We start from the raw sequence: 27,707 nt of genomic DNA, 5'->3' as shown, positions 1-27,707 counted from the left end.
TTCAGAGAAAGAGATGTTATTCTTATCATGAAGTAAATGTGGAAAGAAAAAGGACATGTTTCCTGTCCCATCCTTGGAGCCTAAAAGCTGGAAGTCTCAGATCAGCAAAGAAATAGGCACATGACAAGATCTGACACCTGTAAGAGTTTCTAGGTTAGGCAACAAGGAAATTCTACTGCCTCTTGTCAAGAAATGGCACGTCAAACTGCAGGCTCTCGTTACCCTGCAGCGCATGTTGATTCTGGCATTTATAATGTGTTATTTGACTGTTACACCAATTAATTTTAATTTTGTAAGCTGCTTTCATACTCAGTTTGGCTAGTAAGTGGGTTGCAACTTTAAAAATCAAATCCAAGATATCACAAGCCACAAAACTTAGGAACTCTCAATCCATTCTTGTCTCACACATTTTTGATTAGGCAGTTATTGGAACTTCTCAAATCACACAGCTAGAAATTTGCAGGAGAACCAAGCCACCATGGGTTAATGGAGCTACACAAAAGGCCACAGGATGACAAGGGAATTATGGGTTACCTTCCAGTAAGAAGCCCCCTACATTTTGCTTGCCTCCCTGGAAAACTAAGGAAAACTGGTAGCTGAGTCATTGCCATCAAATCCAGGAGCAAAACAAAAAAGCTACTAAATAAATCTTCTAAATAAACAAACAGCCCAAGGTTCCCATGGTGAATTTAGGGTATAAAAATCTGGGTCACAGATCCTTTGTGCCCATGTTGTCCACGCTCATGAACTGCTCAGGGGTCCACTGGGCTGTGTCAAGCAGCCCCACTTCATCCACCAAGAAGTGCTGTGCCAGGCAGCCTCCAGGACAGGTATCAGACCACTTTCTTCCCCTCCAATCTCTCTCTCTTCTTCCCCCACTCCCCTCCCTTGAGTGCTACCGCAAGTAGCAGCTCCAGCATCCCCTGAACCGCCTCTATTTTGTCAGCCACCAATCCAGCACCCACTCAGTGCCTCTCAAGAACCCCTTCTCCCAGGAAAGCAATCTCGGCTCCAATGCCTGCCTGCCTGCCTGCCTGGGAACTAGCTAAGGCTACTGCCTGTCCCACTTGGGCTTGCTTTTCATTCTTTATTTTTTTCTTTTTTCTCCACCTTTGCAACTGGAGATCGATGCGTCTTGGCACTTGGCCCTATCACTTGCCCCATTGGTCAGTCCCAGAGAGATCCTCTTCCTAAATCTATTTGTTTTGTTTAAAAAGTAACATTGTGGGTCTGTTGCACACATTTATGCATAAAGTGTAGCTTGCTGACTTTGTAGACATTTAACCCTGAGCACAGAATCCAGGTATTTTGGGTCTCTCCAGCTTCATCAACAGCCCCACAGGTTAAGTTGCTCTGAACACATTTCCACTGCCTCATGTCTTACCTTCTTCTTAGTTGGGCGCGTGGTTGTGACGCTCTTTGAGACGTCCACCCACTTGATCGTGTGCAGGCGATCATCCCAATCAGGCACCTGGTCAGCCGGCAGCTGGAAGGCAATCTTGGAGACCTTGCACTTCACGGGATGAGCTTTGAGGGTGGTGGGGACACTGGACTTCAACGTCAGAAGGACATCCTTGGTACATCCTGAGTGGAGATGGCCAACCTAGGGAGGAGTGGGGAGGGTGTCAGTGGCAGGATTCTGTCTCTGAGAGTCGAGGAGAGAAGAACGAAGCTCACAAGCAGCACTAGCTGATCTTGGAGATCGAATTTGCACTTGGTCACAAAGGTGCCTCAATGCTGCTGAAAGGCAGGTGCTGGAAAAGCACGCTGGTGCCTGACTTGATGCTGAATGGGTGGCAATGACAACAGGCCTTGGGATCACACACCTGTGTTGCTATCACAGATATGTGATCCTCTATCCTGCTGTCCTTTCACTCATTTAGCCTCAAGTCAGTGCTCCTCCTTGCATGTCCCACAACCTGGACTCATCAACAACACTTCCTTTATATCAAAACAAAACAAAACAACAGAAACGCCCCATGGCAAAATGGACCACTTCCACAAGGGATGCGCAAACATTTTGTTTTTGTTTGCACTTTTTTATGCTCTGGAGTTAGTGATTTTTTAGCATGAATATTTGCATTTAGAAAGCGGTCTCCATCAGATAACTTTACCACCCTGCCACCATGTTCATTTGGAATCCAGAGATGAATAGTGGCCTCCAGCAGGCTCCCTGAGAATCAGCATGTGGGCTCAGGAAAACCTTAGCCAGTGAGTTCCAGTTGAGAACTTGAAAGCTCCCATGAAAGACGTAGGGTTGGGAAGTTAATTGGTTATAAACTCAGGTACTGGGAACATATTCATCCCTAGTGGTTACAGCAACACTGTTACTTCTTTGAACTAACTATCTTTGACATGCCAGGCTCAGTGGGGAAAAGAAGTAATTTAGAGAACTAAATAGTTTTAGGGTAGGGTAGTTTTATTTCTACATCAATTCTATATTGCTCTGGACTGGGATCCATCTTGTCATTTGCAGGCTATAAAGTAGGACTGGAGACATCTTTCTCAAACTGAACACTCCCTTTGTTCCGGGGGAGCAAAAGCGCATCTGGAGAATAGATCTCAGTTCATTTCCAGGGTCACCTATAAGGAAGAGAGGTGGGGTCGCTGGGCGGACAATTAGACAGTGGTACTAGACACCTAGATTTGCGAGAGTGCTTAGATGACAGAAAATATACTCTTGCTAGCTAGCATGAACCAGCAGAATTTATGACATTATGATTGGCTAACCCAGGAATAAGTACAGGTATCCTAAGAGCTGTTTTTTTGTCCTTGACATTAGCCAAGGGGAGATGCTGTTGTTGCCAAGTCCCCTGATCACCTTCCCCCAGGGTTTTAGGGAAGGATACTGATGTGAGTAGATCTTAGAGGCAGCTAGTTGTGTGCGCGACCTGGGAGGGTATTATTTATTTAGTTTTCACTCTTTCATACCACCCTTCCTCCAAGGAGTTCAGGTGGGTGTACATAACCCCTTCCCTCCTTTTGTTCTCACAACAAGCCTGTCAGCTGGGTTAGGCTGAGAGACAGTGACTGGCCCAAGGTCACCTAAGAAGTTTCATGGCTGAGCAGGGATTTGAACCTGATTATTGTACTCAGATTCCTTCAAGGTATCCTATGTACCCACTTAATCCTTAATTTTCTTCTTTTAATTGTGCGGATATTTGGGAAATGCTGCTCAACCTCATTGCAGTCCTAACTGTTCAGGTGACTCTGGGAAGCACTAAGAAATGGAAGGGGGTGGGGCATTGCATCATCCTCCACAACTCTCAGCTGCTTGCCAGGAGCCTGCAGGACACTTCCTGGCTCTCAAGGAGGGATCCTGGCTTATCATTGAGGGAGAGGTGGTGGTGGACCAGTTGGATCAAGTGTGGAGGTGAATTCCCCTTTGTGGGAGGGGCTTTGGAGACACCACTCCACTGTAGGCCTCTAGTTAGAAAAAGAGCTCAAGGATTTGAGGCATTGAGTTAGGCAGTGGGCATGAGGGTGCACTCGTAGCCCAGGCAGACAAAAAGGGCAGCGTTTTTACTGGGCAAGACCCCTCTACCAGAGTCAATAAGAACAACTTCCTGGCAAGGTATCCTTTTTTGCTGGCTGCCTTGGGCCATGGGGTCTGCTCCTTCACATGGGAAGCTGGATGCTCTATATTTTCTTGCAAGTACAGGCTCTCCAGGAATAAAGAGGGGTATCATAAAGAGGCTCTAATAGGACAGGCCAGATTTCAAATCCTGCAGACTGCCAAACAAATTGCGTTTGTGTGAATCTCTGATCTGGTTACTGGTCTCTGAACAAGACAGCACCTGTGTACCTACAAGGTGCTTGCTCTCTCTGGGGGGAGGCTTGTATGAGTGTTGCAGTGCAGATTGTGCACTGCACAGATAGGTCATCTATTGGACTAGGCAGACTTGGTGGCGGGAGGTCTGCCCATCTCAAATGACAGGACTGAGCTGGAAACTGGGCATTTGATGGCAATGGAACCCGCAGTAGCAAATTCCCCTTTGTGACCAGAGAGGCATAAGCAGGGAACTGACACTTGGAACACTGGGAGCTTTGACAGCACAAGCCCCAAAAGCAGGAAGAATGGGTCAGCACATACCTGTGGAGAGAACTGAAGTGGACCCCAAACAGGCCACTCGAATCTCATCACGTCTGACTTGCTGTGATTTGTGATTGTGAAGGTTGCCTGATACTGCCTCCCAACGTGACAATCTCCAAACTTAATGCAATCTACTTTGATGGCTGTGGGGAAAGAGAAAAGGCATTGACTGGCTCTGTGCACTCTCCCACACATTTTATTTCCCTACACACATTAGTTGGGAGGTGGACATAAGGTAGGTGTCTTGAGAATGGTCAGGCTGCAACTTAGGGACAAGTGAAGACCAGACAACGTGAACCGATTAGCTCTTCTCTTGCACCATGCCTTGCTATAGAGGAGCGGAGGGTGAGAGAAACAGGAAGGAAGAGAGTGCTGGGAGGACAAGTGCAACGAGGTATGAGAATATCCAGGATCACAACCATTCTCCTTATCAGAATCATGACCCTGTCTGGTGCGGCTGCTCAAGGCAAGGGCTTGCACTCTCAGGGGCGAGTCAAATGGGAAAAAAGTGGTACAGATAGTCACCTATGGGGGAGTGACAACTGTGGCAGTACTTGATTACCAGCTGGGCCTGCCAAGAATACAGAAACCTAGGGCAAGACCCTGTGGAAAGATCATCGACACTGCTGAATGAGCTTTCAAGGAACTGCAATATTCAACTGGGTCTAGTCCCAGACACAAAAGTAAGCCAAGGCCTTTGGAACAAGGCTGGCAAGATCACTCCCACACACAGAGCCCCTCCTCCCCTTTCTCTCACCCTCTACTATGTTGCCTTCCAGCTGCCGCTCAGCATTCTCCCCATCAGCATTTTCCACCAAGCTCCGAACATTGTCCAGTGTCATGTCATCCTGGTAGCCTTCCCCCACCAGATGGATGCTGGTCTCTTCATACTGGTTGTCCACAATAGAGAGGTGGATCATCTCTTCAACACGCTGAGTCAGGGTGGGTTGGAAAAGCACATCAAACTCAGCTGATTCCCCATTGTTCAGGGTCAAGGAGACCGTGTGAGGCTTCCTGCCTGAGAAGGAAAATGGGAAACATGGAAGAGTCTTGGAGCACCTATCAGAGGGTTGCTGTAAACAGGTAATCAACATAATATATGTGTAGCACTCAAAGTTATCAGTAAGGGGTAAGTCTTATCAGATTAGAAACCCTGGGAAAAGCAGGGGTGGTTCTCCCTTTCAAAGGGAGGGTTGGCTTTTTGCTTGAAATCAGTGATGTGCAGTGAAGTGAATGGCTGGTGAGGCACTTGCTGTGGCATAGTGCTGCAAGGCATTCTGGGGGCTACCAGAGGAGACTGAGATCTTGCTGCTGCAGGTCTAGTCTCTCCCTGTACAACCACGTGCCTGTTATAATACAGAGAGAAACTAGAGCAGTGGCAGACTAGAGCTCAGCCTCCACTGCAATTGCACAACCACTCAGAAACTAGGAGGAGTGAAATGTGCAATGTGGTTCCCTGTGATTGCACGCATGCTCCATCCAGTTTTTGAGTGGTTGTGTGATCGCAGGGGAGGCTGAGCCTCATCTGCCACAGCTCTAGTTTAGCAGCAGCAAGAGCTCAGCATCCCCTATGATTGTGCAATACTCAGAAAGTGGGTGAAGTGCATGTGCAATCACAGGGGAGGCTGAGGCTACTTTCCTTGGAGTATGACAAGTGAGGCTTTGCTTCCCCTGACCACATGCCCCTGCTTGAAATACCTGAAGTAATTTCTCTGCAGAGGCCTTTGTTGTAGTCCACTTACACTGTGTTTGTGGTAGACTGTGCTCAGAACAGAGGCAAAGAGGCAGCAAGGGCTGCACTACGCCCCCACCTGCTTACTGCGTGGGTCAGCAGGTGCCAACAATCCTTGGCCCCTATAAAGGACTTAAGAATGCGCCAAGTACTCCTTCACCTGTATCCTCTTAATGAGATCCTTACAACAACCACCCTTTCAGGGAAGTGACTCTTGCAAGCACTGCCCTCTCACTGTGGCTGCTGTGAGCTGCTTACCTCCCTCACTGGATTCACCTTCTTCAGTCTGATACATGTAAGTACAGTGGGTGGTGGGCCTGGGTTTCAGGCTGAAAGCACCGTGTTCACCTGACAGATCAAGGTACAGCTGGGGAAAGGAACCGAACAAAAACAGTAACAAAGAATGAGTGAGACCTGGGAGAATATTTGAGATCCACCTTGGAATACAATGACATAGGCTGAATAGCGATGGTTTCTCCAGCCACTCTTAGCACCCAAATTACCTGGACAGGTATGCTGCCACTGTTCTTGAGGATGAGAGGAAGTTTCTCAGAACAGCCCAGGAGGATCCTCCTGAAGAGAAGAAGCGGCTGCCCTTTTCTGTTGCGGAGCACAGGGTGCACAATCGTGACACGAGGAAGGTTGCCATCCCCTGTTATTTCAAATGTTAAGTTTCTGGATTTTGCAGCCACGCTGAAAGTGAGAGGCAAAAGAAAGTAGTGCATTCCTGCAAAATGTCAGAAAGACCAGTCCAGAGCATCGCTCACCTGCTCAGACACAGAAGATGTATTACCTGGGCATAGCATCCACAGAAGCCTCAAAAAGGCACTGGTAGTTCTGCATGACCTGTGGTGAGAAGGTCACTGTGGCAAAGGCAGATGAGCGGCTGGCAACGCACATCTTTATAGGGTGGATCTCGAAGATGTCACTGATGCGGATGGAGGTCTGAAAAATCCACACAACCAATGCACACATTAAGAAACACTCCATCAGGAGCCAGTGATGTGCTAATGGGTAATTTATTTAGAAACAAGAGGTCTGTGCACCTATTGCAGGAAATGTAACACTGAGTTTGCTGTGTAGTCATTTGAAACCAACAGGAAGACATCAAGTAGCCAAATGCCCTCATCCCAAGCCTCAGCTGCCATTAACAACAACTGTCAGGAATCCCCTCTAAAAACTGCACCTTTAGCCCTAAAGAAATGATTATTTTCTTTTTTGTTTTCCTATATGTGTTCTTATTAATTCAGGATGAATTAATCCTAAATCCAAAGTGTAGAGCCTCCAGTTATAGCAGTGATTCCCAAACTGTGAGCCATAGCTTCCTGGGGAGCTGTGGAAAGCAGCCAGGGGAACCACAGAATCCTTGCAAAAAACCCACTACCCTATACAATGTATAGGATTGTAGCCCTAATGAGGAGGAGCAGCCAGTGGCCCAGTAGATCAGGGGAGTCACCAGTTGAAAAAGTTTGGGAACCATTGAGTTACAGTCTCAGTCTATCTGAAATCCAACTTCCATTTGAAAATTAATCTTGTTTTGCCTGATTTCACCAACAACAAAAAATGAAAGTGCTCTTTCTTAATATATCTGTCTTTCTAGATGCCAGTAATCAGGAACAAGGTGCAGCTGGGCTCATTCCAGGACACCAACCCCGTTATACAAGCATTGACCTTCCTAGTTTCCTTTGTGCTTATCTAAGGCAAAAGAAACATGGAATCACCAATTGCAAGTGACAGGAGGGAATGGGAGGAAGCTCTGGGAAGGAGGAAGGAGGCCTCAGAAGGCAAAGAATACGACAGGGGAAGGGACAGACTGAGGGGTGAGAGAGGGTCAAGTTGCCAAGGTGCTAGGTGAGCCCAATTATCACATGGGCCATCCTTTCAACAGAGTTGAAAGTGCACAGATGTGGAAATAATTGGTGGTGATGGATAACGTCATAGCCAATTACTTCTGGATTGCAAGCCACAGACAAAGTCACTTGGCTTGCTCTTGAGAACACAAAGAAGGCACTTGGCACAGCTAGGAGTGCTGGCAGCTTTTTCACTTGTCTCGGAGAACAAGCGAAAAACCACCGGTGCTCTTAGCTGTGCTGAGTGGCTTTGTGTTCTCATGAGCACAGCTCGCTAGCAGCAAGGCAGCAGGCAAATTGTGAAGCTGCAAAAAAGAAGACCATAGCAGCTGCCATCTTGGCTGGGCCTCAAATGGTGCCTCCTTCCAATGTTGTACCCAGGGCAGCCTGCCCCTGCTAGCTATGGCACTGTGTAAGAGACACCAACATAAAGACAATCTCACACACCCTATTCCTTTTCTTACCTTAGTAGAGACTGGCTTGATGCAAAGAATCACATCGCAGGGAATTCGGCCAATATTGCAGATCTTGAACCGGGCTGCTGACTGGTGCCCAACCAGGATGTTATTGAAGATAAACCTATTCTCATCAGTCACAAACACTCCTTGGCACCCGGCATTGTTCAGCACCTGGCTGAGGTTGCTGCTGTTGCAGATCCGATGCTCTTCAAAAATGGTCGCTGGATCATCAATGACAAAACCTGGAAAGAGACACCAGAGGGATCACAGGCTCTCCTCATCCAGGTCCAAAGGGCCTAGAGAAAATGCACTGGCCAATTTGCACCTCACCGTGGAAAAGCAAAGTTTTGTTTGCTGTAGAGTAAACCCAAGGATTGGTCACACACCCAAAGTGCAAAACCTGTGTGATCCACATTGCAAACTGGTAAAAATCCACTCCTGCATTTTGCCTTTGCTGTTTTCACCTTTGTGCCCTACTGACTGGTAGTGAAAGAACCTGGTCTTGAGCCAATGCTTGGACCCAATTCCCCAGAGTGGGAGTCAGGGGGTTCAGGTGATGCCCAGAAACTAATCCCAGGGATAAATCTTGCTCATGCCTAGAAGCTGTTAAAAAGGAAAGTGCATGTTTGCCCCATAACTCAGCTGGGTGTCCTGCTTTCTCAGACCACCCATCTTTGCTATCCTGCCCCTGGGATTTTGGGGCTCTCCATTACACCAAGTGGGAGGTTAGCTCCAAATGTCCTCCTTCGCCATGGATCTTCCCTTGTCTTGGGTCATGACAGTGTCGACTACAATCCCAGTTCAACCCATTCAATGGGCAATATGGGGACAAGGACGGTGTTGCTGGTTGCTAGGTACTGACCCAGGATCCTGTTCCATTATACAGACTGCAGTGTGAGAGGCTGCTTTGTTGTGGGAGACTTGCCTGTGCCAGGTATCTAGTGTTAGTCTGCAGAAGGCACACCCACCTACTCTCCAGTAGGTGCATGGACTGAGATTCCTGGGACAATGTAAGTAGCTAGCAACAGGGACTGAATTTCTAGCTAGATGTATTTATGGACCTAATTTTGCTTTGTTTGCTCTTTTTCACTTGAAGCCAGCCTGCAAATTTCAGCAGTTAGCAATGTAATGCATTGGGGATTGTGTGTATTTTGCTCAGACAACTCCATCTGCCAGACATTGCTAGTTACTATATCTAATTTGGTCCGGCCTTTGTGTTCATCTAGCCAAGTTCAGGTATTTTCCATCACGCTGCTTGCATGCTTCCTCTCCTATTTTCTTATTTCTTTTAAATCATATTTTTAAATATAAGAACATAAGAACATAAGAACAGCCCCACTGGATCAGGCCATAGGCCCATCTAGTCCAGCTTCCTGTATCTCACAGCGGCCCACCAAATGCCCCAGGGAGCACACCAGATAACAAGAGACCTCATCCTGGTGCCCTCCCCTACATCTGGCATTCTGACTTAACCCATTCCTAAAATCAGGAGGTTGCGCATACTCATCATGGCTTGTACCCCATAATGGATTTTTCCTCCAGAAACTCGTCCAATTCCCTTTTAAAGGCGTCTAGGCTAGACGCCAGCACCACATCCTGTGGCAAGGAGTTCCACAGACCGACCACGCGCTGAGTAAAGAAATATTTTCTTTTGTCTGTCCTAACCCGCCCAACACTCAATTTTAGTGGATGTCCCCTGGTTCTGGTATTATGTGAGAGTGTAAAGAGCATCTCCCTATCCACTCTGTCCATCCCCTGCATAATTTTGTATGTCTCAATCATGTCCCCCCTCAAGCGTCTCTTTTCTAGGCTGAAGAGGCCCAAACGCCGTAGCCTTTCCTCATAAGGAAGGTGCCCCAGCCCCGTAATCATCTTAGTCGCTCTCTTTTGCACCTTTTCCATTTCCACTATGTCTTTTTTGAGATGCGGCGACCAGAACTGGACACAATACTCCAGGTGTGGCCTTACCATCGATTTGTACAACGGCATTATAATACTAGCCATTTTGTTCTCAATACCCTTCCTAATGATCCCAAGCATAGAATTGGCCTTCTTCACTGCCGCCGCACATTGGGTCGACACTTTCATCGACCTGTCCACCACCACCCCAAGATCTCTCTCCTGATCTGTCACAGACAGCTCAGAACCCATCAGCCTATATCTAAAGTTTTGATTTTTTGCCCCAATGTGCATGACTTTACACTTACTGACATTGAAGCGCATCTGCCATTTTGCTGCCCATTCTGCCAGTCTGGAGAGATCCTTCTGGAGCTCCTCACAATCACTTCTGGTCTTTACCACTCGGAAAAGTTTGGTGTCATCTGCAAACTTAGCCACTTCACTGCTCAACCCTGTCTCCAGGTCATTTATGAAGAGGTTGAAAAGCACCGGTCCCAGGACAGATCCTTGGGGCACACCGCTTTTCACCTCTCTCCATTGTGAAAATTGCCCATTGACACCCACTCTCTGCTTCCTGGTCTCCAACCAGTTCTCAATCCACGAGAGGACCTGTCCTCTAATTCTAATATAATAATTACATTTTTATTATTTGCCTTCCTAACCCATGTTAATGGGTAATTTAGTGAGTGGCCATGTCTATTTGTTTGTGGGCAATTTTTAATAAGAATCCTTGGGGTTCTGTGTTTGGGGGAGGGGGACCAGGGCTTCGTTCCCAAGCTTTGCTGCTTCTGTGGCTCCTGTCTACCTGGGGTGCAGGCCTCTGCAAAGAGAGTATATGGAATGCCTCCAGGATTGTCTTCAGGGTCTCGGTCAGTGATCTCGATATTCAAGTACTCCTCACACTTCCCAACGGGATCCGCATAGCAATCCACAGTGATTGTCTGATGGCCTCCTGGAGCAATAAAGCCATATCCAGGGTAGATGCTGAACATGCCGAGGGAAAAGCGAGCCTGCAGAGAGAGTCATAATAACATAAGAAGAGCCCCACTGGATCAGGCCATAGGCCCATCTAGTTCAGCTTCCTGTATCTCACAGTGGCCCAACAAATACCCCCAGGGAGCACACAAGACAACAAGAGACCTGCATCCTGGTGACATCACAAGAGGTGAAAGACCATAGAGGTCAGCTGTGAGAAGAAAAATGTTGAAAATTGCTGATCTAGCATGTTGTCTCCAAGACTGAGGAAAACCAAGCCTGTGGAGTAGATGGAAGCCTTCTGCCCTCGAGCACCCCACTCTCAAAGCAGCTGAGGACTTTTCTAGCCACAACTGGCTTCCATGTGTTACTAGCAACTGAGGGGAGGGGAGGTTAAATAATAGCAGTTGATTCCGGTAAGGACAAATATATTAAATAATGGGATAAACGAGCAACAACAAAAGAAATGTGAGCTTACTAGGATCCATATTGCCATTTTATGACCAGAAAATTAAGAGCACAGAATCAAAGGGAGGAGAAATCAAAAAAATTGTAGGAAGCCAAGAGGAGTGTTGTGCCCATCTTCTACTTTCCATCTGTAAGGGCTGCACAGGTCCCAATCCAGATGGGGGTGCACACAAATGTGTGTCAGAGTGGCAGAGTCAGAAAGTGCATGTGTGACAGGATGCTTTTGAGCATAATGTACTGCCTTCTATGTGTAAAACAGAGAACAATTCAGACAGTGAATGTACTTTTCAGTTACGTAAGAAAGTTGCATTTTTGTTTTCTGGTTTTTTGACAATAACTTTTGATAGAATGGAGGTATTTCACTCCAGTTTTTTTTCCCATTGCATTCTGCTGTAAATTACACATCAAATGTTATATAACATTAAGGTATTATTCCTACAAACCGCGATTTTGGTCACTAGTGGTGTCACCCCCCTAGTTCACATCACCCTGTAGGGGTGCATGTCACCCAGTGCAGGCTGCACCCCCCACAACCCCATAGCAACGTCACTCGTGTCAACGTGGACAAGCAAAATGAGAGTGAAGGGATGAGCCCATTGTGATGTAGCAATTTGCCACAATCAAGCATTAGACCACAGTGATGGAGGAAAAGTTGCTGCCCACCTGGGATGGGATGTTTACATCCTTCTGCATAGAATCAGTGCGTTTGCTTTGTCGGCCAAGTGCCGCATTCTGCTTGGTGAGATCTGTCTCACGGGAGCGGGAGTTTTTGACATTAGAGAGCCTGCGAGAGAAAATGGAAACAAAGAAATTATGACCAGAAGGACCATGGAGATGCCCCAGTGTTTGATTCTGCCACATGAATGGGAAGAGTCAAAGGACTGGCATTTGAATACAACTCTCATTGGTGCCAGGCCTACAAGCAGTCATTGCTTCACGATACTACTGGCTTCAGAAAAGGGATTGCAAGCCCTTGCCCAGTTTGTGGCCAAGCAGGATGAATGAATAGTTCTTCTCTGGTTTCAAGGATGTGTGCCTGCTCTTGGATGCTAGTGTGTTTTGTTTTTAAGTAGCCAACAGACTGCTCCCACTACAAGGCGATTTTGCCAGAGAAAGGTTGCTCCTCTTCCCTTTACTCAGAAACTGTCACCATGCTATTGCAGCAGGACCAGATGCGTGCCAGCAGAGCACCAAAGGAGCAGGCGCTCCTACTGGGCGCACACACATGCAAGCACACACTCAAAATAAAACCCAACAATGGCAGATTAAGTTTTTAAAAAATCTTGATTTTGAGGCCTGGCATTGGCAGAGGAAAATGCTAATATTTAAGATTCACAAATGGTGGTTCTCCATTTACAAATGTGGTCCCTTTTCACTGTGCAGCCCGGAAAACACAGCATGCAGTGGCTGAGCAGCCCCACTGTCCTGAGTAATCTGGCATTCCATGGCTGACTGGAAAGTCTGATTCCCTTCATCCTTCACTGATGCCAAACCTCTCAGGCTAAAGTCCCACTCTTACCCTTTCCTCGGGGCGATGATGGTGTCTCGGATCTGCCTGCAGATGACAAACTTAAAATCAATGGAGCCTTTGTTCTCAATGGAGAAACTGCTGGACTTCCGGGTTCCCTGCACCAGGGGGCCAAAGCTGATGAGCGCCGGAGGGATGATTTTGTATTTGCTGAACAAGGAGTGGACCAACACTCTTATAGGGATGGTGGCAATGATCTCCCCTCCTTCACAGATGTTAGGCTCAATTACCTAGATTGAAAGTGACAGTGATTTTCAACCTATTTCATCTAGCAGCACACTAGCAAGGCACTAAAATGTTCAAGGCACACCATCAGCTATTTGACAATTGACAAGGCACATTGTGCTGTCAGTGGGGGCTCACATCCCCCAATGGTCCTATTGATAAATGACCCTCTCCCAAATTCCTGCGGCACACCTGGGGACCATTCGTGGCACACCAGTGTGCTACAGCACAGTGGTTGAAAATGGTTGGATTTGGTGGATGGATTAGGTGGTTGGATTAGGTGGATTGGCTTCCGCTTGTTCGAAGGCCAGTAATCCAGACATTAGGCAATGTGTCAAGCAGGCCCCACTAGAATCCTGGTCCTGTTGCTGTCTTTGCACTTCATTGCTTTGAAGGGCTGGGCCAAACTCCACAAGACGTGGAAGCTGTGAGAAAAGATCTCTCAACTTCTAATTACTGCATAAAGAGAGTTGGATCACAGCTTCTAATTACTGCATAAAGAGAGTTGGATCACAGCCTCCGAGCTGAGGAAGGTTGCTTAACTTTCCCCTACACCACTTTTCAAATCTAAATCCTCCCCTGGGGCTGCTACCATCCTCATATTGGGGAGGGAAAAAAGTAACAAGTTCTGGTTTGCATTTTTCCCACCACAGGGCTAATACCAGCTTAGGCAGGGTATGCAGAGCAGTAAAACAGCATGGGGAAGAGTTAAAACACCCCCCCAGTACTGCAGTCTAATTTGGAAGGAGGTGCAACTGCTTTAAAGTTTTTAAAAAAGTCAGGAAATCCAGTCCCCGAACGTCATGCAGTCGGGCCCCAAATAAAAACACCTAGAAGGTTTCTCATATACCCTTCTCCACAGGAGTGGGCTCTGATGGGATCCAGACAGCCTTGCTCTCTATGCGCAGCTCTAGAAAACGCACCACGTGGGAGAGATCTGCATCAGCACACCACATGATGAGAGGCAGCAAACCACAGCTGCAAAGGCAAAGTCTGGCAGAACCACAGACTGCTCCGAAGGTGGGGACGTAAGGGTACAGGCTGGGGCCCCTTGCCCACAACCATGCCTGGTTCACCGATTGGGCTGTGAGGGTCCACTGCTGCCATTGCTCACCACTGCCCTCCCCCCAGTAAACCAGAGTATACTGTTTGAATTGGGCAATTGTGTGGGAGTGGCGTGGGAGCAGTAGGTGTTCCCCAGTGCCATTTTAGAATTCTTAGCTGTCTGCCCTGCAACCATGTATCAGGGCCAGGCACACCAGAACTGTTAAGAAGCATCAGGGAAGAGGATGCCCAGCTGCTGCTGCTGCTGCCGCCTGCTCCCACTGCCTCCTGCTAATGCTCCCCAATGGGTGCCCGGGCAGCAGACCCACAGCTGCAAATGGTGGCAGGAAGGAGGACCTGATACCACTTGCTATCTAGTTCTTGGGCCCCATGAGGTGGAACCTGGTGCATTATGCATTTTCCAAAGCATGTAGGGAGGCCATCCAAGATTTTGCCCAGAGAGCCTCAAAATCTGGAGCCACCCCTGAGCAGAGAATGTGTGAGGCACATTCCACAAGAGGCCTCTGAATGGGGCAAATCCTCCTAAAAGGAGCGCTTATCTGAGGGCAACCACCTGAAGGTCAGCCCCCACTCAGCATCCACAGAGAACTGGGGCTATATGCAAAGAGTGACTGCCATCCACTTCACTGGGCACCACAAGTGCCACTGGCAAAAGAATGGCAGCCAGGGACAGGTGATGCCTGGAAGCCTCAATGCTCACATGAAACCTTTGAAACTCCATGAAACTCCTGAGCCTTTTACTGAATCACATCATTTGAACCTTAAGTAAGAAAGCTGAGTGTTATGCCTTCCTCCAACCACTTTAAGTGGTGGTGACTTCCAGAGCCTCAACCCAAGCAGAGGAAAAAGAGGAAAGAGTAGCCCTGCCAGGATAGCACTGCCTGGGCACTCAGGGCTCCTTGGCAAGCACAACACACAGCTACACTACTGAGTGAAGGTACTGCAAAACACTTTCAGCTGCCAGCGGTTGCCAGATGTCTTACGTTGCAATGCAGGACAGGCTTGTCGTCTATTTTCACTTCCTTCTTGGAGCGAAAAAGTATCTGGACCTGAGCAGGACGGTCGTTGGGACCCAAATTCCCTTTCTGCGGCTGGATCGTGAACAGCGAACTCAGATTGGGCAGCCAGTGATCTGTAGCTTCCAAAACAAAGCTGGAGCATGGGGGGAAAACAAGGGGACCCCTCTTTGTGAACTGTCCGGGATAAAACAGCTTGTGGCACTAGGAAAGCTGAGGCAGGTAAAACAGGTAAAACCATACTGGCTGAGCCCCCACCCACCCACTTAAATTGACAAGACTCCACCTCAAGGGCAAACTTGCATCTTCACATGTGAATATGTACAACAGTGTCCAACTCCTTGCCTTAAAAAAATATCACTTTTGAAGGGAAGAACTTGGAGCAGAAGTGATGTGATGTGTGAAGGTGTTTAACCCTTTCCTCACAAGCCATTTCCGCAATCCAGCACACCCACCCAGAGAGAGAGAGAGAGAGAGAGAGAGAGAAGCAATTTTTCCTCTATGCGATTCAGATCCATGTTTGCAAGGGTAGTTCCATCCCTAAGGTTGCAATCCTAACCAATTTTCCAGCACTGACATAAGGACAATGCAACTCTGAAGTAAGGGAACAAACATTGCCTTACCTTGAGGAGGCCTCCATGACTGCCTCCCAACTGCAGGATGCAGCACATGTCCCACTGGCACAGCTATGCCAGTACTGGAAAGTTGGTTAGGATAGTGCCCTAAGTTGCTTGCTCACAGAAGCCCAACAACCCTCCAGCCTCTCTCTGTTTACAGAGACTGTGGGTGCACTACACCAACTTCTCCAGCATTGTTAGCACTACTCTAACACACAGCATGCAAACCAAAAGACATCTTGCAGGAGTATGCATTTCCTAACTCCACCCAAATGCTCAAACTTGTGAATAAAGTCAAGATTACAAAGACACCATAAGTTCCCTCCCCTCCAAACAGTGCAGACACCCCTGGAACTTCTCATCACTCAGGGAACAGGGACATGAACATGTAACTGTATTTTGCTAACTCTGCTGCTTTCCATGTTGTGTTGCTTTTGGGAAAGGTTCCAAGTGCTGGACTGCAGCAGCTTCTTGGCACCATCTCAAGTCCACAATAACAGTGCGTTGCACAGACAGCACATCTTCAGAGTCAACACGAATGAGACATAATATATGTTACCTATAGCCAATCTCGTATTTGCCTTTGTTCTTCAGAGACAGGACCTGCTTCGTTTCATCCATGACTTTAACAGCCCCAAACTCCAGACCTCCATTTGTGCCTGCAATGTAAGGTGAGCCATTGTCAGTGCTGTGGATTTCATTCTCCATCCACTCCCTTTCTAGCAGGCAGGACCAGTCAGGCTGCACAGAGCAAGGGTGTCAGACATAAGGTCTGCAGGTGGAAGTGTCCCACAGAAGCTCTTTATTTGGCCCTTGGGCTCTCCCAGCATCATCAACTGCTCTCACCTGCTGAGCTGTGCTGAAGTATCACTATTGAAAGGGCAGCCCACATACTCCCATATCTTGAAAACAGGATCACAATTTGCATATTTTTTTTCTTCTGTCATTTGCAGCTAATGAGTTCCTTAGTGAGTAAAAAGTGCTTATTTCTGGTCATGACCTGCTTCATTACCTCACTTCTGGCCCTCACCAGGCATCATGAGTACTATTTAGCCCAGTATATGAAATGGGTTTGACACCCTTGGCACAGGGAATCTAGGCACTTACTTGGGAATCCAAGCACTTTCTACAGGGTGCCACAGAGAGTCATGTACAGCCCAAGAGCTTTCCCTCTAACACTGCAAGGGCTCCCAAGGAACATCTCTTGCAGCACAAAGATACCCACTTTCAGAATTTTTCTGTATCTGTCCTTCTGCAACTTTGCTGTCCATAATATGCTTTGCAGGTGATCACCTTGTTTATTTCACCTTTCTTTTCAAGCAAATTACAGCCCTGCTTTGAAAACAAAGGGATGTGTACTTGGACCTAATAGGCAAGGAACAACAAAGGTAGAAGGAAACACAGACAGAGGAATGGGGTAGCCATTATAATAATGAAAATAACATGATACTTGCTGCCAACCCTGAGGCAGAATTTGGGAAAGAGGATTCATAAGTGCCCCTGCAACATGCATATGCACTAAGGCAGTTGGCCTACATGCACATTCCCCAATCCTCCACTACAGGATGGGGGATCATTTAGTTTCTCTGTATTGCTGGATGGTCACATAACTATCAGGGCCTGCTTCTCTGAATGGAATGGAATGAGAGCACGTGGCCATGCCTAAAGGACAGTGTGTAGAGAAACAGCTACGGATTCTGGGAGGCAATTTGTAGGCAAACAATGCACAATTATTTGGTCTTTATAAACTCCTAGCCTTTTTCTTACCCTGAGAATTCTTTCTTGTAAGGGATCACTGAGGGTGCTCCCTGCTTGGAGGTGCTCAACTCACCTTTAGGGAAACTGATGTCCAGGGCAACATCATAGGCCTCAGCGATTATCTGTATGTTTTCAACCTGGACAATCCCCAGGATGTTTTCTGAATCTGACACCTGAAATGCAGCAACAAACCTTCAAGTTGAGCTCCATCTGGGCACTTGCTGGAGGAAGTGACAGCAGCTCTAGCCTCTACCTAATTCTGTTGCCTCTTCTATTGGATGCATGGCTGTCAGATAAGAGCTGCCCATAAAGTCTGTGTGCTACCAGCCATTCACAGACAGCCTATAGCTCTCAGCTTCTTCTTTTTCCTGGCTGCAGGTGAAAATAAATTCTTCTTCATTATGTCTAGATTTCTGTGTGCAATGGTGAATTTATGCAGGCAGCATCAGTGCTACGGGACTAACTCAAAGGTTCACTTAACAAGGAGGGAAAGCAGGTGTTCCTACAAGGTTCTATGGAAGCAGATCCCAGTTGAAACTCATGAATTTTGTGGTGGGGGGAATGAGGACCCCCATTTTGCACATCACTTCAGCTTCTGCATTCCCCACTCCTCTCCAGGAGTTATGCACTCGTGTGCTGGCAGACTGAGTCAAAAAACATATTACGCTGAATATATACTGCAGCCCAATGCTTGTTGTTTCTGTTTTTTAACAGTGCAAGGAGGGGCCTTGAAACCACATTAGGGGCATTAGAAGTTTAGTCCCCACCCCATAATTCTGATAATCTCCCATCCTATTTTTGGTTTTTTTCCAATTAAAAAAGTGAAAAGCTTTTTTCCTCCAATAAAAAAAGTACATGGAAGGTTATGATCAATATAGGAACTGCAGTGGGTGTCAGGGGGGTATAATTTCAACCCATTTCTCAATCACACCCATCACTCTCCTATGCCTACTGAAACCCATCACTACTCCTATGTCACTACTCCTATGCCTACATAGTACTGAAATGGGGCAGAGTTTGGCAAACTGCTTGCTTCTTTGAGGGAATGGCTGGAGGAGCTTCAGAGGCTCATTCACAGGATTCAAGGACCCCCCCCCCCAGTCCCAGCCTGCGGCAGCCTGAGCATAACTGAAGCCACCACAGAGTAGCCATTCATTCTGGACTCTCTCTTTGTCATCAGCCTTTCATAAAAGCAAAGCTTCAAAACCAGTAGTTCCCAAACTGTGAGTCATGGATCCCCAGGGAGCTGTGGTCATCAGCCAGGGCAGCCATGGAATCCTCACAAAAAACCTACAATGTATAGGATTGTAGCCTGAAAGGGGAGCCATGGCCAATGGCCCAGGAGGTCAAGGGAACTGCAAGTTGAAAAAAGTTTGGGAACTGCTGTTCTAAACACAATGGGCTGTTCAACGTTAAGTGTTTTTAAAGCTGTTAGTGCTTTGAGGAAAATTGCACAAATGCTTGTGGAAACTGGCAAGGCAGTGAACAATCCAGCAGTCACCCTGGCCCCTGCAGAGCGCTCACCTCCAGGCGAATGGCCTTCTTGACAATGAGAGCCTTTGTGGCCTTAAAGGTCACCTGCAGGCAGTACTCAGCATAGGGCTCAATGACCCCCACATCATCTGACACACTGAAGTCGTCGCCAATGTTCTCCAGGCCGCTGATCCGCCACGAAACGGGCAGGGGAGTGTTGTTCTTCAGGAAGAGCACCTTGCTTTCTTTCCTGCAGAAACCAAAGCAGCAGCATTTTCTGGGGCCTCTGATGAACCAAGCCTGCCATCTGCTGCAGGATCATCATGCTACTTCACCCAACTGGGAATGTGGCCACTGCTCGTATATTGAGGGAGCAACTCAGTGCAAGGACACTCCTGGGGAGCTTTGCTGCAGCAGTGGCCCCAGGTAAGCTCTACACTGTAACCACTCACGGTACTCATATTTTGAGTGTTAACTTCTCCCTGTGTTACAGAGTGAACTGTGGGCAAAAATAGTAACATAGTCAGAGGTTCTCCCTAGTAGGGAGGATTTAAAAAAGAAATACAAGACTGAAAAGTCTGGAGACTTGTTGGAATACAAACCAGGGAAAATTCTTATTTCAAAGCTGGAGACCGGGGGGGGGGGGGGGAGTGGGGGTGGTACGTATTGCAGGTGCTGCAATGTGCTATGTAAGCAGGCTTTCCCATTTGCCATTGCTTTCCCAATGGCTCCAATAGTGAGTGGGTTGTTTACATGGCACGTTGTAGCACCTGCAATACTTACTGCACCACCACCACCCCGGCTATGTTACTGGCTGGAGAGCTACAGAAACATATCATTGCCATGAGAGCACATTGACCTAACCAAAGGTAAGGTGTCCAGCTGTGCTGTGAAACACAGAGAAAAGAAACAATGGAAGAATTCCAGGTTGTGAAAAATGAATCAATGAAGGGATAGCAAATGGCCAAAGCAAATGGCCGGATTCACCAAGGCCAAACCTGTGTAACAGCAACTTGTCAAAATGGAGCAGTTTGCGATCCAGCTCCAGCTCTGGCCGAACCCCTTGGCAGCAAATCCGGAATGTGACGGGCTCTGGATTCTCTTTAACACAGCAGACAATGTTGTCCTCAAATACACCACTGCCCGTTGGATACGCCCAGACAGTCAGCACCTGGGGAAGCAGCAAATGTCTTTGGGGGTAAGCCTTTCCATCAGAATGCCTTCCAGGGATACTGCCCTCCCTTCCTTCTGCTGTTACCTGATGTTCGTTGGGTTTGAGTGTCATAGTGGGGGGGTCCAAGAGATAAGTAACTGCCTTGAAGTCATGCTGGAAGCAGAAATGCACGTCGGCATCCAGAGGGGAGGTGTTATAGATGGTTAACTTTTCAAAGTGATTGGGGTATCTGGTTGCCTTGTACCTGGAAGCACACCGAGGGAGAAGGGCAACGAATGACCAGGAAAATGTGTTTTCATGAGAAGAGAGAGTGTGCCTGTCTACCTAAAGAGATTCAACTGTGCTCGCTTCCATCAGCAAGGCTTGGGCTTGCCTGCAACAGATGGACACACTGTGAGTACTATGCCATTTGTATCTGGGGTAGGCTGAAGCCTCCACCATGAAGTAACACTTCTTTCACAAACAGACTGGTAGGAGGCACATGAGTCAAAGAGAAAGGGAGGTATGGATGCACTGCAACCAAGCAGGCAGGGCTGGCCCATCCACGAGGCCTGGGGCAACTCCTACTGGCTCCTCAGACCACATTTGCAGAAGAGGAATAGGACCATGTTGGCCGTCATGGTGGGAGGGGGGCACTTCAGTGCCATAGAGATCAGGCAGACTGATATCACCAGTTCAAGACCCACAATGCCTTGAAGGTTATTTTGCTCTTTTGCACTAGATTCAGGTGGCACTTACTTCTCTCTTGACCTCCCGCAGAGCAAGGGGCCAAAATGGAACACGCCCAAACTCATGATGTACTTTTTGTAGATGATTTCACCAGGTTTGAGAATCTTCCTTCGGTGGGGAAACACTACCCTGGATAAAAGAAGCAGAGATGCATGAGGAGATGCAGAAATCCAAGAAGCCTGGGATCGTTGGGAGCTCAGGCACCGTCTGGAGCGACACATGTGTCTAAAGAAAGTTTCAGGTTCGAACTGCCAGGAAGAAATAACTTCACCAATGCCAAGATAGGCCACACTGTGTACCTCCAACCTTGTTTTCCAAGATCTTTAGGTACAGGTTGATTCTTGAGACTGTGCTAGCCTTTCCAACACATGCTATAAACAGGCTGTTAGCTCCCAATCAGTAACATTTCCCTGCTCAGAACAAGTACCTGCATTTACTTCTTTGCCTATGAGACTGAACCTGGGCCCTTCTGCATAAGCGGTCCTCTACCACTGAGCAATGAGCCATCTCCAAGGCTCCTCTGACCATGGAACAGCCTTTTCTGGGACTTACATGGGGTCTTGGCAGATGCTTGGGTAAGTGCAGATACCCCTGCAGTAGACCTGATACTGTCGCCGGGTTCCCAGGATCTCAAAGTTGAAGACCTGATCAAACAGCCCAACTGTGTTGGAGGCAAAATGGATGCGAATTGAAACCTCTCCGTTTGCAGGAACCGTCCAACGGAAGTTGCTCAGCCTGTCATATGCAGAGCACAAAACACCATGACTGCTCTGGATTCCAGAAGCAGAGAAGCAGAGCTCTTGCAATGCTCCCCTGATACTTGCTGGAGAAGGGATGCTCCTGTAGTAAACCAAGCACCTTCAACCCAGGACAGGACAGCCTCCTGTCCTGGTCTGCTTTGAGCTGTTCTCCAAGCTCCCCTTCTCCAACCCAAGTGCACCTTCCCCCAGGCCCTGCCTGCTACATCACCTGAGGAGCTTCTCACTGGATGGCATCCCTGCAAGGCCCCCTTGGTCTAGCTCAGACAAAGTGGTCACTGTGCCAGGGCTGGGGTGAGGGCCCTTCCTGCCACGGGCTGTTGTGCTTTTCTTATCCTTCTCCTTATCTTTATCCTTCTCCTTCTCCTTATCCTTTGAAAGGTCGCGGCTTGGTTCAGGTTTCTCCTTCTTAGACCTGCCTCGAGTTGGTGTTGCCTGTTCCTCCTGAACTCCAGTGGAAACACAGGGAGAAAGACAGCAGAGAGAAACAGATACTTGTATAACAAAAGTAACAGTGCTCACAGGCAAGGCAAGCCAAGCACTGGGTATATCATGAATACATCTTCAGCATTATAGAAACACTCTGTGCTATATGCTCACCCTGAGATGAGAAATTGATCATAAACCAAAACTAGATTCTTTATGCCAGAAAAATCAAATTTTTATATAGAATTTATGTAATTCATTATATTAATATATTCCCTTTCTTTCTGCACAGAAGCATATTCTGCTTAGTCCATCTCCACAACCAAACTTATTCCGAAAGCCAGGATCCATTCACTCAGATCTTACTAAAAGCTTCACTGTAAAAACATACTATAGCCAGCTTTCCATCAATTATGAATTCTGTTTGGCCTGAGAATACAGCATTAGTATTTTAGCCAAAGCTGTTGCACAGCTTAAAACCTTAATTAAGAAACTAGATAAGATTATGGCTTTGATCAATCTTTTGAGATTAATATAATCTTTGCCTCTTTCCTAGATGTGAGCCACATCCACCCAATCAAATCCAGAATAAATACAATCACAGGATAGTTTGCTCCTTTCCATTTGGTGTGTTCGACTTCACGCCCTTGCAAAGGGTTTTGAATTTTGCCAGACTCCTCTTAGTGACAGAACCAGCAACCCTGAAGGTGAAATGCAACACTTCCCTGGGTGTGTGTAATGATATTGGTAGAACGCCCTGCTAACTGGTTAAGAGGCACTTTTTCAAGTGGGTGCTCCTCTTTTATTTAGCAGGGGGAGAGTAACTGGCCCTCCTCAGCCCAGCAGTGTCTTTTCTAGTGGCTGTCTGCTGGTGTTGCATCTTTTTAGATTGTGAGCCCTTTTGGGACAGGGAGCCATTAGTTATTTGACTTTTTCTGTAAACTGCTTTGTGAATTTTTTGTTGAAAAGCGGTATATAAATACTGTTAATCAATCAATCAATCAATCAATCAATCAATCAATCAATCAATTATAATAATAATAATAATAATAATAATAATAATAATAATAATAATAATAATAATAATAATAATAATAATAATAATTTGCACCATACAGGTGCGCTTGTAAACGAGGAAGGCCGTTTACCTTGACAGGGAGATTCACTGCTGCCTCAGCAGCACCTTCAGCATCTTTCTTATCATCTTCCAGAGCAGGTTCTTCAGAGGCAATAAAGGTGAAGTGCTTGAGAGCCTCCCCTAGGATTGGTGCTGTCCGCTTCTCTGGGTAGGGGATCACAGAGAAAAAGGCAGGAGGAGGGATGGGTGGCCCTGAGGGGCCCAGTCCCAAACCGTCCAAGATCTAGGGAAAAAGGAAAGACATCTCAATGCCTCAGTATTATGGTGCCACGGAGCAGGTTGCTTTCATAACGGTGACCATTTTCCTTGTGGAAATTCCTGGGCAAACAGCTTGAGTGAATTCCAGGAAGTCCCATCCAAGAAAGACATTCCTGTGACATGTGAAACAGTTTCTGAGTGCTGGAAAAGTAATTTTTGGTGATGTCAGAATTGAAGAAGCTGTGAGTGATCCAGAAAAGGACAGAGCACTACAATACATGGAAGGCAGACAGAATGAAATGTCAAGGGCTGTGACACTGAAAAAAGGCAGGAAGGCAGCAACATTCTAGCGTTGGGGTAATGTGGGGCAGCATGGATATTTGAGGGGGACCAAGGGAGAAATACCCTCTTAGGGACAGTCATTGACTCCCTTGAAATCCGTTGCTCTCAGACCATTGCAGACAGACCATGCGGGACATAAGAGCCTTTTGTTCCACCACACATACACTGGAGAAAGATCAAACCACTGCATTATTGACCTGCGGAGGCCAGCTGTGACAGATCCACATAGCTCCAAAGTAATCAGTTAAGGAATTGTACAATTACTCTAGATTCCTCTTCCAGGAAGATGAAAGTGCTTCTATCTGTCCTCCCTGCTTTGCTCACCCACTTGCCTACCCTTCCCCTGCTCACTTGCCTGTCCCTCAAACTCATGGGGGGAGAGGGAAGCAAGCAGGGGAGAGGGGGAGATCAGGGAGAGAAGAGACAGAGACTGTTTCTGATGCCCATGCTATCCAGGTGTCACTCAGGGACTTTGGTCTGCATCAGGCCTGCGGCTCTGGTAGATGGGACTGGATCCTTCCCCACCAAAGTGACCATTTAGAAGCAGCAGCCCAGAGGGTAGCTGCTGAAAGACAGCACTAGTCAGGAAACCACCCTTTTCTTGAGACCATGAGCCTTTTGTCTGTGTAAACTGCCATTACCAGCCATCTTTGATGAGCCATAAATAAATGTATAAACATTCTGTGAATTAAAAAAATGTTCATTTCCTATATGGGATAAAAGCATGTCTACTGGATTCCACTCTAAACTACTAGGCTCTCTCTGACAGTGGCCATTTTCCCAAAAGGGCCATTCCTGTGCCCCCTGGACTGCAAAGCTCAGACCAGTCCAACCAGGTCCACTTTCTGCACAAGTCACCAAAGAACTCACCTGGTCGACTTCAGGCAGCTTCCCACTCTCCAGAATCCTCTTGCCACTGGAATCCTCAGAACTGAGCACGTGGATTTCTAAGCATGGAATCCCCACGTCCCTGTAGGCACCTTCTCCTCCTTCTCCCCCTTCTCCCTCTGGCCCTCCCATTAGGCTGTCCTCCAGAGCCCTGAGCTTCTCCAGTCTCTCTCGTTCTGCTTTCTCTTTTTCAAGACGTTCCTTCTCCGCTCTCTCCTTCTCCAGCCTCTCCTGGCGTTCCCGTTCCCTATCCTTCCGGCCCTTGCGACCCGATGGAGCCTGCCGCTGGTCCTCAGCTTCCTCCTGCTTCTCCTCCGAGCCAGGGGGTGGCTGCAGAATCAGCTGAATCCGATCCCAGAACAGCAAGAGCTGAATAATGTCCTTCTGGCAGGCCTCATAGAGCTTGAAGCGCTGGGCCAAGGTCTTCTCACTGTCACTCAGCACTTCCTTCTCTGCTTCCTCCTCTTCCGGGACCGGAGCAGGCTGTCCATTCTGCAGGGTCATTTTGCTCTTCTTTTTCTTCTCATCGTTGACATTTGTGTCTGGACGATCCTTGGTAGATGATTTCTGCTCAACTCCTTCATTCAGCTTGCCATCAGATTTTAAAACAGCTACAGGGGCATTCTGAAAGGGGACAGCCAAGAAAAGAGAAGGGAGTATATTCTGGTGGCAGATTGTTTCAGACTTGCTGAAGGAGTAATGGGGAAGAACTTGAACCCAGGATTTTGGTCAGGGCATGTGGACCACCCACCTCCCTCTGCCTCCTCCCATGGGGATAGGTCTACAGTACTTCATATGGGCTAGAAAACATCACTGTGATGTCGGTCTCTTACAAGAAAAGTCCAGAATGCCCCACTGCTGCTCAGCTCAGGGCTTACTTTAGGATAACATGCAAGATCATGTTGATCAGTCTCAGTCTCTCCTGGTCTCATTTATCATTACCTTCCTGCCCGCAGAGATACAAAAGCAATCAAATGGACACTCTCCACCTTATGCCTTTCCTCAGGGGCCAATTTCTCAACACCAGTAAAGTGTTGCTCCAGCTTGTGAAGCCTTTTGAACCCCTGAGTCATTCAGCAATGACGTCATCACCAGTGCAAAAAAGGAAGCCTGTCCAGGACTGGGACACCCAGTTGCTTGGTGTCCCCAAGGGCTGCACAACTTTCTGGCTTACTTGCTTGCCTCCTTGCTGCCCCTTCTCTTTCTCTTTTGCTGCATCTTTTTTGTAGCGCTTGGACTTCTTCTTCATTTCCTCCTCCTCCCGCAGACGCTCCAATTCCTGCTGGTGCTTTTTTTCCTCCAGCTCCCGAGCCAGCTTCTCCAGCTCCCTTCAATACATTACATACGAAGGACACATTTTGTTTAGTTACCTAGAGGCCTGTAAAACAACTCACAAGTAATCTGTATCTGCCACCCTGGATCAATTACAAATTCGCTGGGGCTCTTTGCACAACCAATGACATCATCAAGCACTCGATGCCAACCTTGCTCCCACCCAGCTGAACAGTCCACCACACACACACACACACACACACACACAGACACAGACACAGACACACACACACACCATGCTGCTACTGGAAGGTGCTCTGGGGGCAGGTATGTGGAGAGGGACTCATTTGTCTGGGAAGAGCTCTGTTAGAACCAATGTGTACTAGGGGGCTGGATATTGTGAGAACGACAGCTCTCATGGTCCCTTGCCATCTCAGCAGCATCAGGCAGGTACGGGAGTGTCCAAGGCCTTCCAAAGCCTTCCTGACTAACTCATGCCCTCTCTACCATCCCACCACCTTTCAAACAATAATGCAAAGGGAAGCAGTGACAGAGAGTTCTCAGTTCAGAAAGGAGAGCTCTCTATTTGGCTTGAGTATTAGGTACACAGAGGGACATGAGCCTCCCAGGGCCATTTCAGCTCTTTTACAGTTCATTTTGGTGCCTTGGTTCACCAAGACTCAAAAAATCAGTTGACAAAACAAAAACAGATCCTTAAAAATGGACCCTAACTGGAGTAGATTCAGTTAACTGGACAAAGAGACTCTCTTTCATATGGAGCTCCTCTTAGATTTAGCAGGGGAAGAGTGACTATCCCTCTTCACCCTAGTACAGTGTCTTTTCTAGAGGCTGTTTGCTGGTGTTTTTCTGAATCTTTTTTTTAGATTGTGAGCCCTTTCAAGAGAGGGAACCATTTAATTATTTGATTTTGACTGTAAACTGCTTTGTAGACTTTTTTGTGGTTGAAAAACAGTATATAAATATGCTTAACAATCCACCCATCGTGAGTCTGGTGCTTAAGGATCCACCCATCATGAGTCTGGTGCTACCGGCAACATTCTGGTTGAAGAATCTGAGTTTACTTGAATTTTGGTTTGACATTTAGCCTTCTTTTACGTGTCTTGTCATCAATTGTAAGGCATATTTTCACTCAAATCTCCCAAAAGAGACCAATGGAGTTTCTCACAGTTTTGGAATTCAGTCCTATGCAAGGCACTTGGGAAAAGGTTTAAGGAGGCCACAACTTTGACAGTGATAGGCAGTGAAAATACAATGGGTGTGATGGTTGTTAGCTGGAGCTTTTTTCTATTTAAAACCTGGGCGCCTGGGCAGAGGGGCTGGAGTCAGGACTGGAACAATTAAAGGACAAAGTCTGGGTGGCTGCCAGGTTGTGCTTGGTTCTGGGGCACTTTGGTGCTGGGAAGCCATGTGTGCATTGCGCACCCAAACAAGGTCCCAAAAATTTCCCTTCCCCAACTGCAATTCCTTCCCACTCCGTTCTCCCTGTTCTGCAGAAAAGGGACAGGCAAGCAACCTCTGTATCCCTCCTGTCTGCCTGTGACTTTCTTGCATCTATAATCCAGGGAATAGAGGAACTCAGGCTGGTTCTTCCTCCTTCCTTTGTC

The 27,707-nt window shown here is 47.4% G+C and overlaps 1 protein-coding gene across 1 annotated transcript in view; it reads right to left on the bottom strand.

Moving 5' to 3' along the window:
- Nucleotides 1-27,707, bottom strand: part of LOC136660620 (hydrocephalus-inducing protein-like) — a 103,078-nt gene that overhangs the window by 25,309 nt on the left and 50,062 nt on the right. The window contains exons 26-47 of the mRNA XM_066637927.1: nucleotides 25,985-26,138; nucleotides 24,793-25,434; nucleotides 23,393-23,605; nucleotides 22,030-22,262; nucleotides 21,613-21,825; nucleotides 21,070-21,189; nucleotides 20,416-20,575; nucleotides 20,156-20,328; nucleotides 19,209-19,407; nucleotides 17,758-17,857; nucleotides 16,486-16,585; nucleotides 15,277-15,445; nucleotides 12,995-13,233; nucleotides 12,139-12,259; nucleotides 10,838-11,042; nucleotides 8,140-8,375; nucleotides 6,619-6,770; nucleotides 6,329-6,518; nucleotides 6,084-6,192; nucleotides 4,851-5,111; nucleotides 4,094-4,236; nucleotides 1,385-1,603 (exon numbers count right to left, since the gene is read on the bottom strand). Coding sequence (XP_066494024.1) covers nucleotides 1,385-1,603; nucleotides 4,094-4,236; nucleotides 4,851-5,111; nucleotides 6,084-6,192; nucleotides 6,329-6,518; nucleotides 6,619-6,770; nucleotides 8,140-8,375; nucleotides 10,838-11,042; nucleotides 12,139-12,259; nucleotides 12,995-13,233; nucleotides 15,277-15,445; nucleotides 16,486-16,585; nucleotides 17,758-17,857; nucleotides 19,209-19,407; nucleotides 20,156-20,328; nucleotides 20,416-20,575; nucleotides 21,070-21,189; nucleotides 21,613-21,825; nucleotides 22,030-22,262; nucleotides 23,393-23,605; nucleotides 24,793-25,434; nucleotides 25,985-26,138 — 4,351 coding nt within the window. The remainder of the gene's footprint in view (nucleotides 1-1,384; nucleotides 1,604-4,093; nucleotides 4,237-4,850; nucleotides 5,112-6,083; nucleotides 6,193-6,328; nucleotides 6,519-6,618; nucleotides 6,771-8,139; nucleotides 8,376-10,837; nucleotides 11,043-12,138; nucleotides 12,260-12,994; nucleotides 13,234-15,276; nucleotides 15,446-16,485; nucleotides 16,586-17,757; nucleotides 17,858-19,208; nucleotides 19,408-20,155; nucleotides 20,329-20,415; nucleotides 20,576-21,069; nucleotides 21,190-21,612; nucleotides 21,826-22,029; nucleotides 22,263-23,392; nucleotides 23,606-24,792; nucleotides 25,435-25,984; nucleotides 26,139-27,707) is intronic.

The sequence above is a fragment of the Tiliqua scincoides genome, chromosome 9 (assembly GCF_035046505.1).
Source record: "Tiliqua scincoides isolate rTilSci1 chromosome 9, rTilSci1.hap2, whole genome shotgun sequence".
In the NCBI taxonomy this organism is placed as follows: Eukaryota; Metazoa; Chordata; class Lepidosauria; order Squamata; family Scincidae; genus Tiliqua; species Tiliqua scincoides.
Note: the sequence above shows the minus strand (reverse complement) of the source record. Positions and strands in the feature narration are given on the sequence as shown.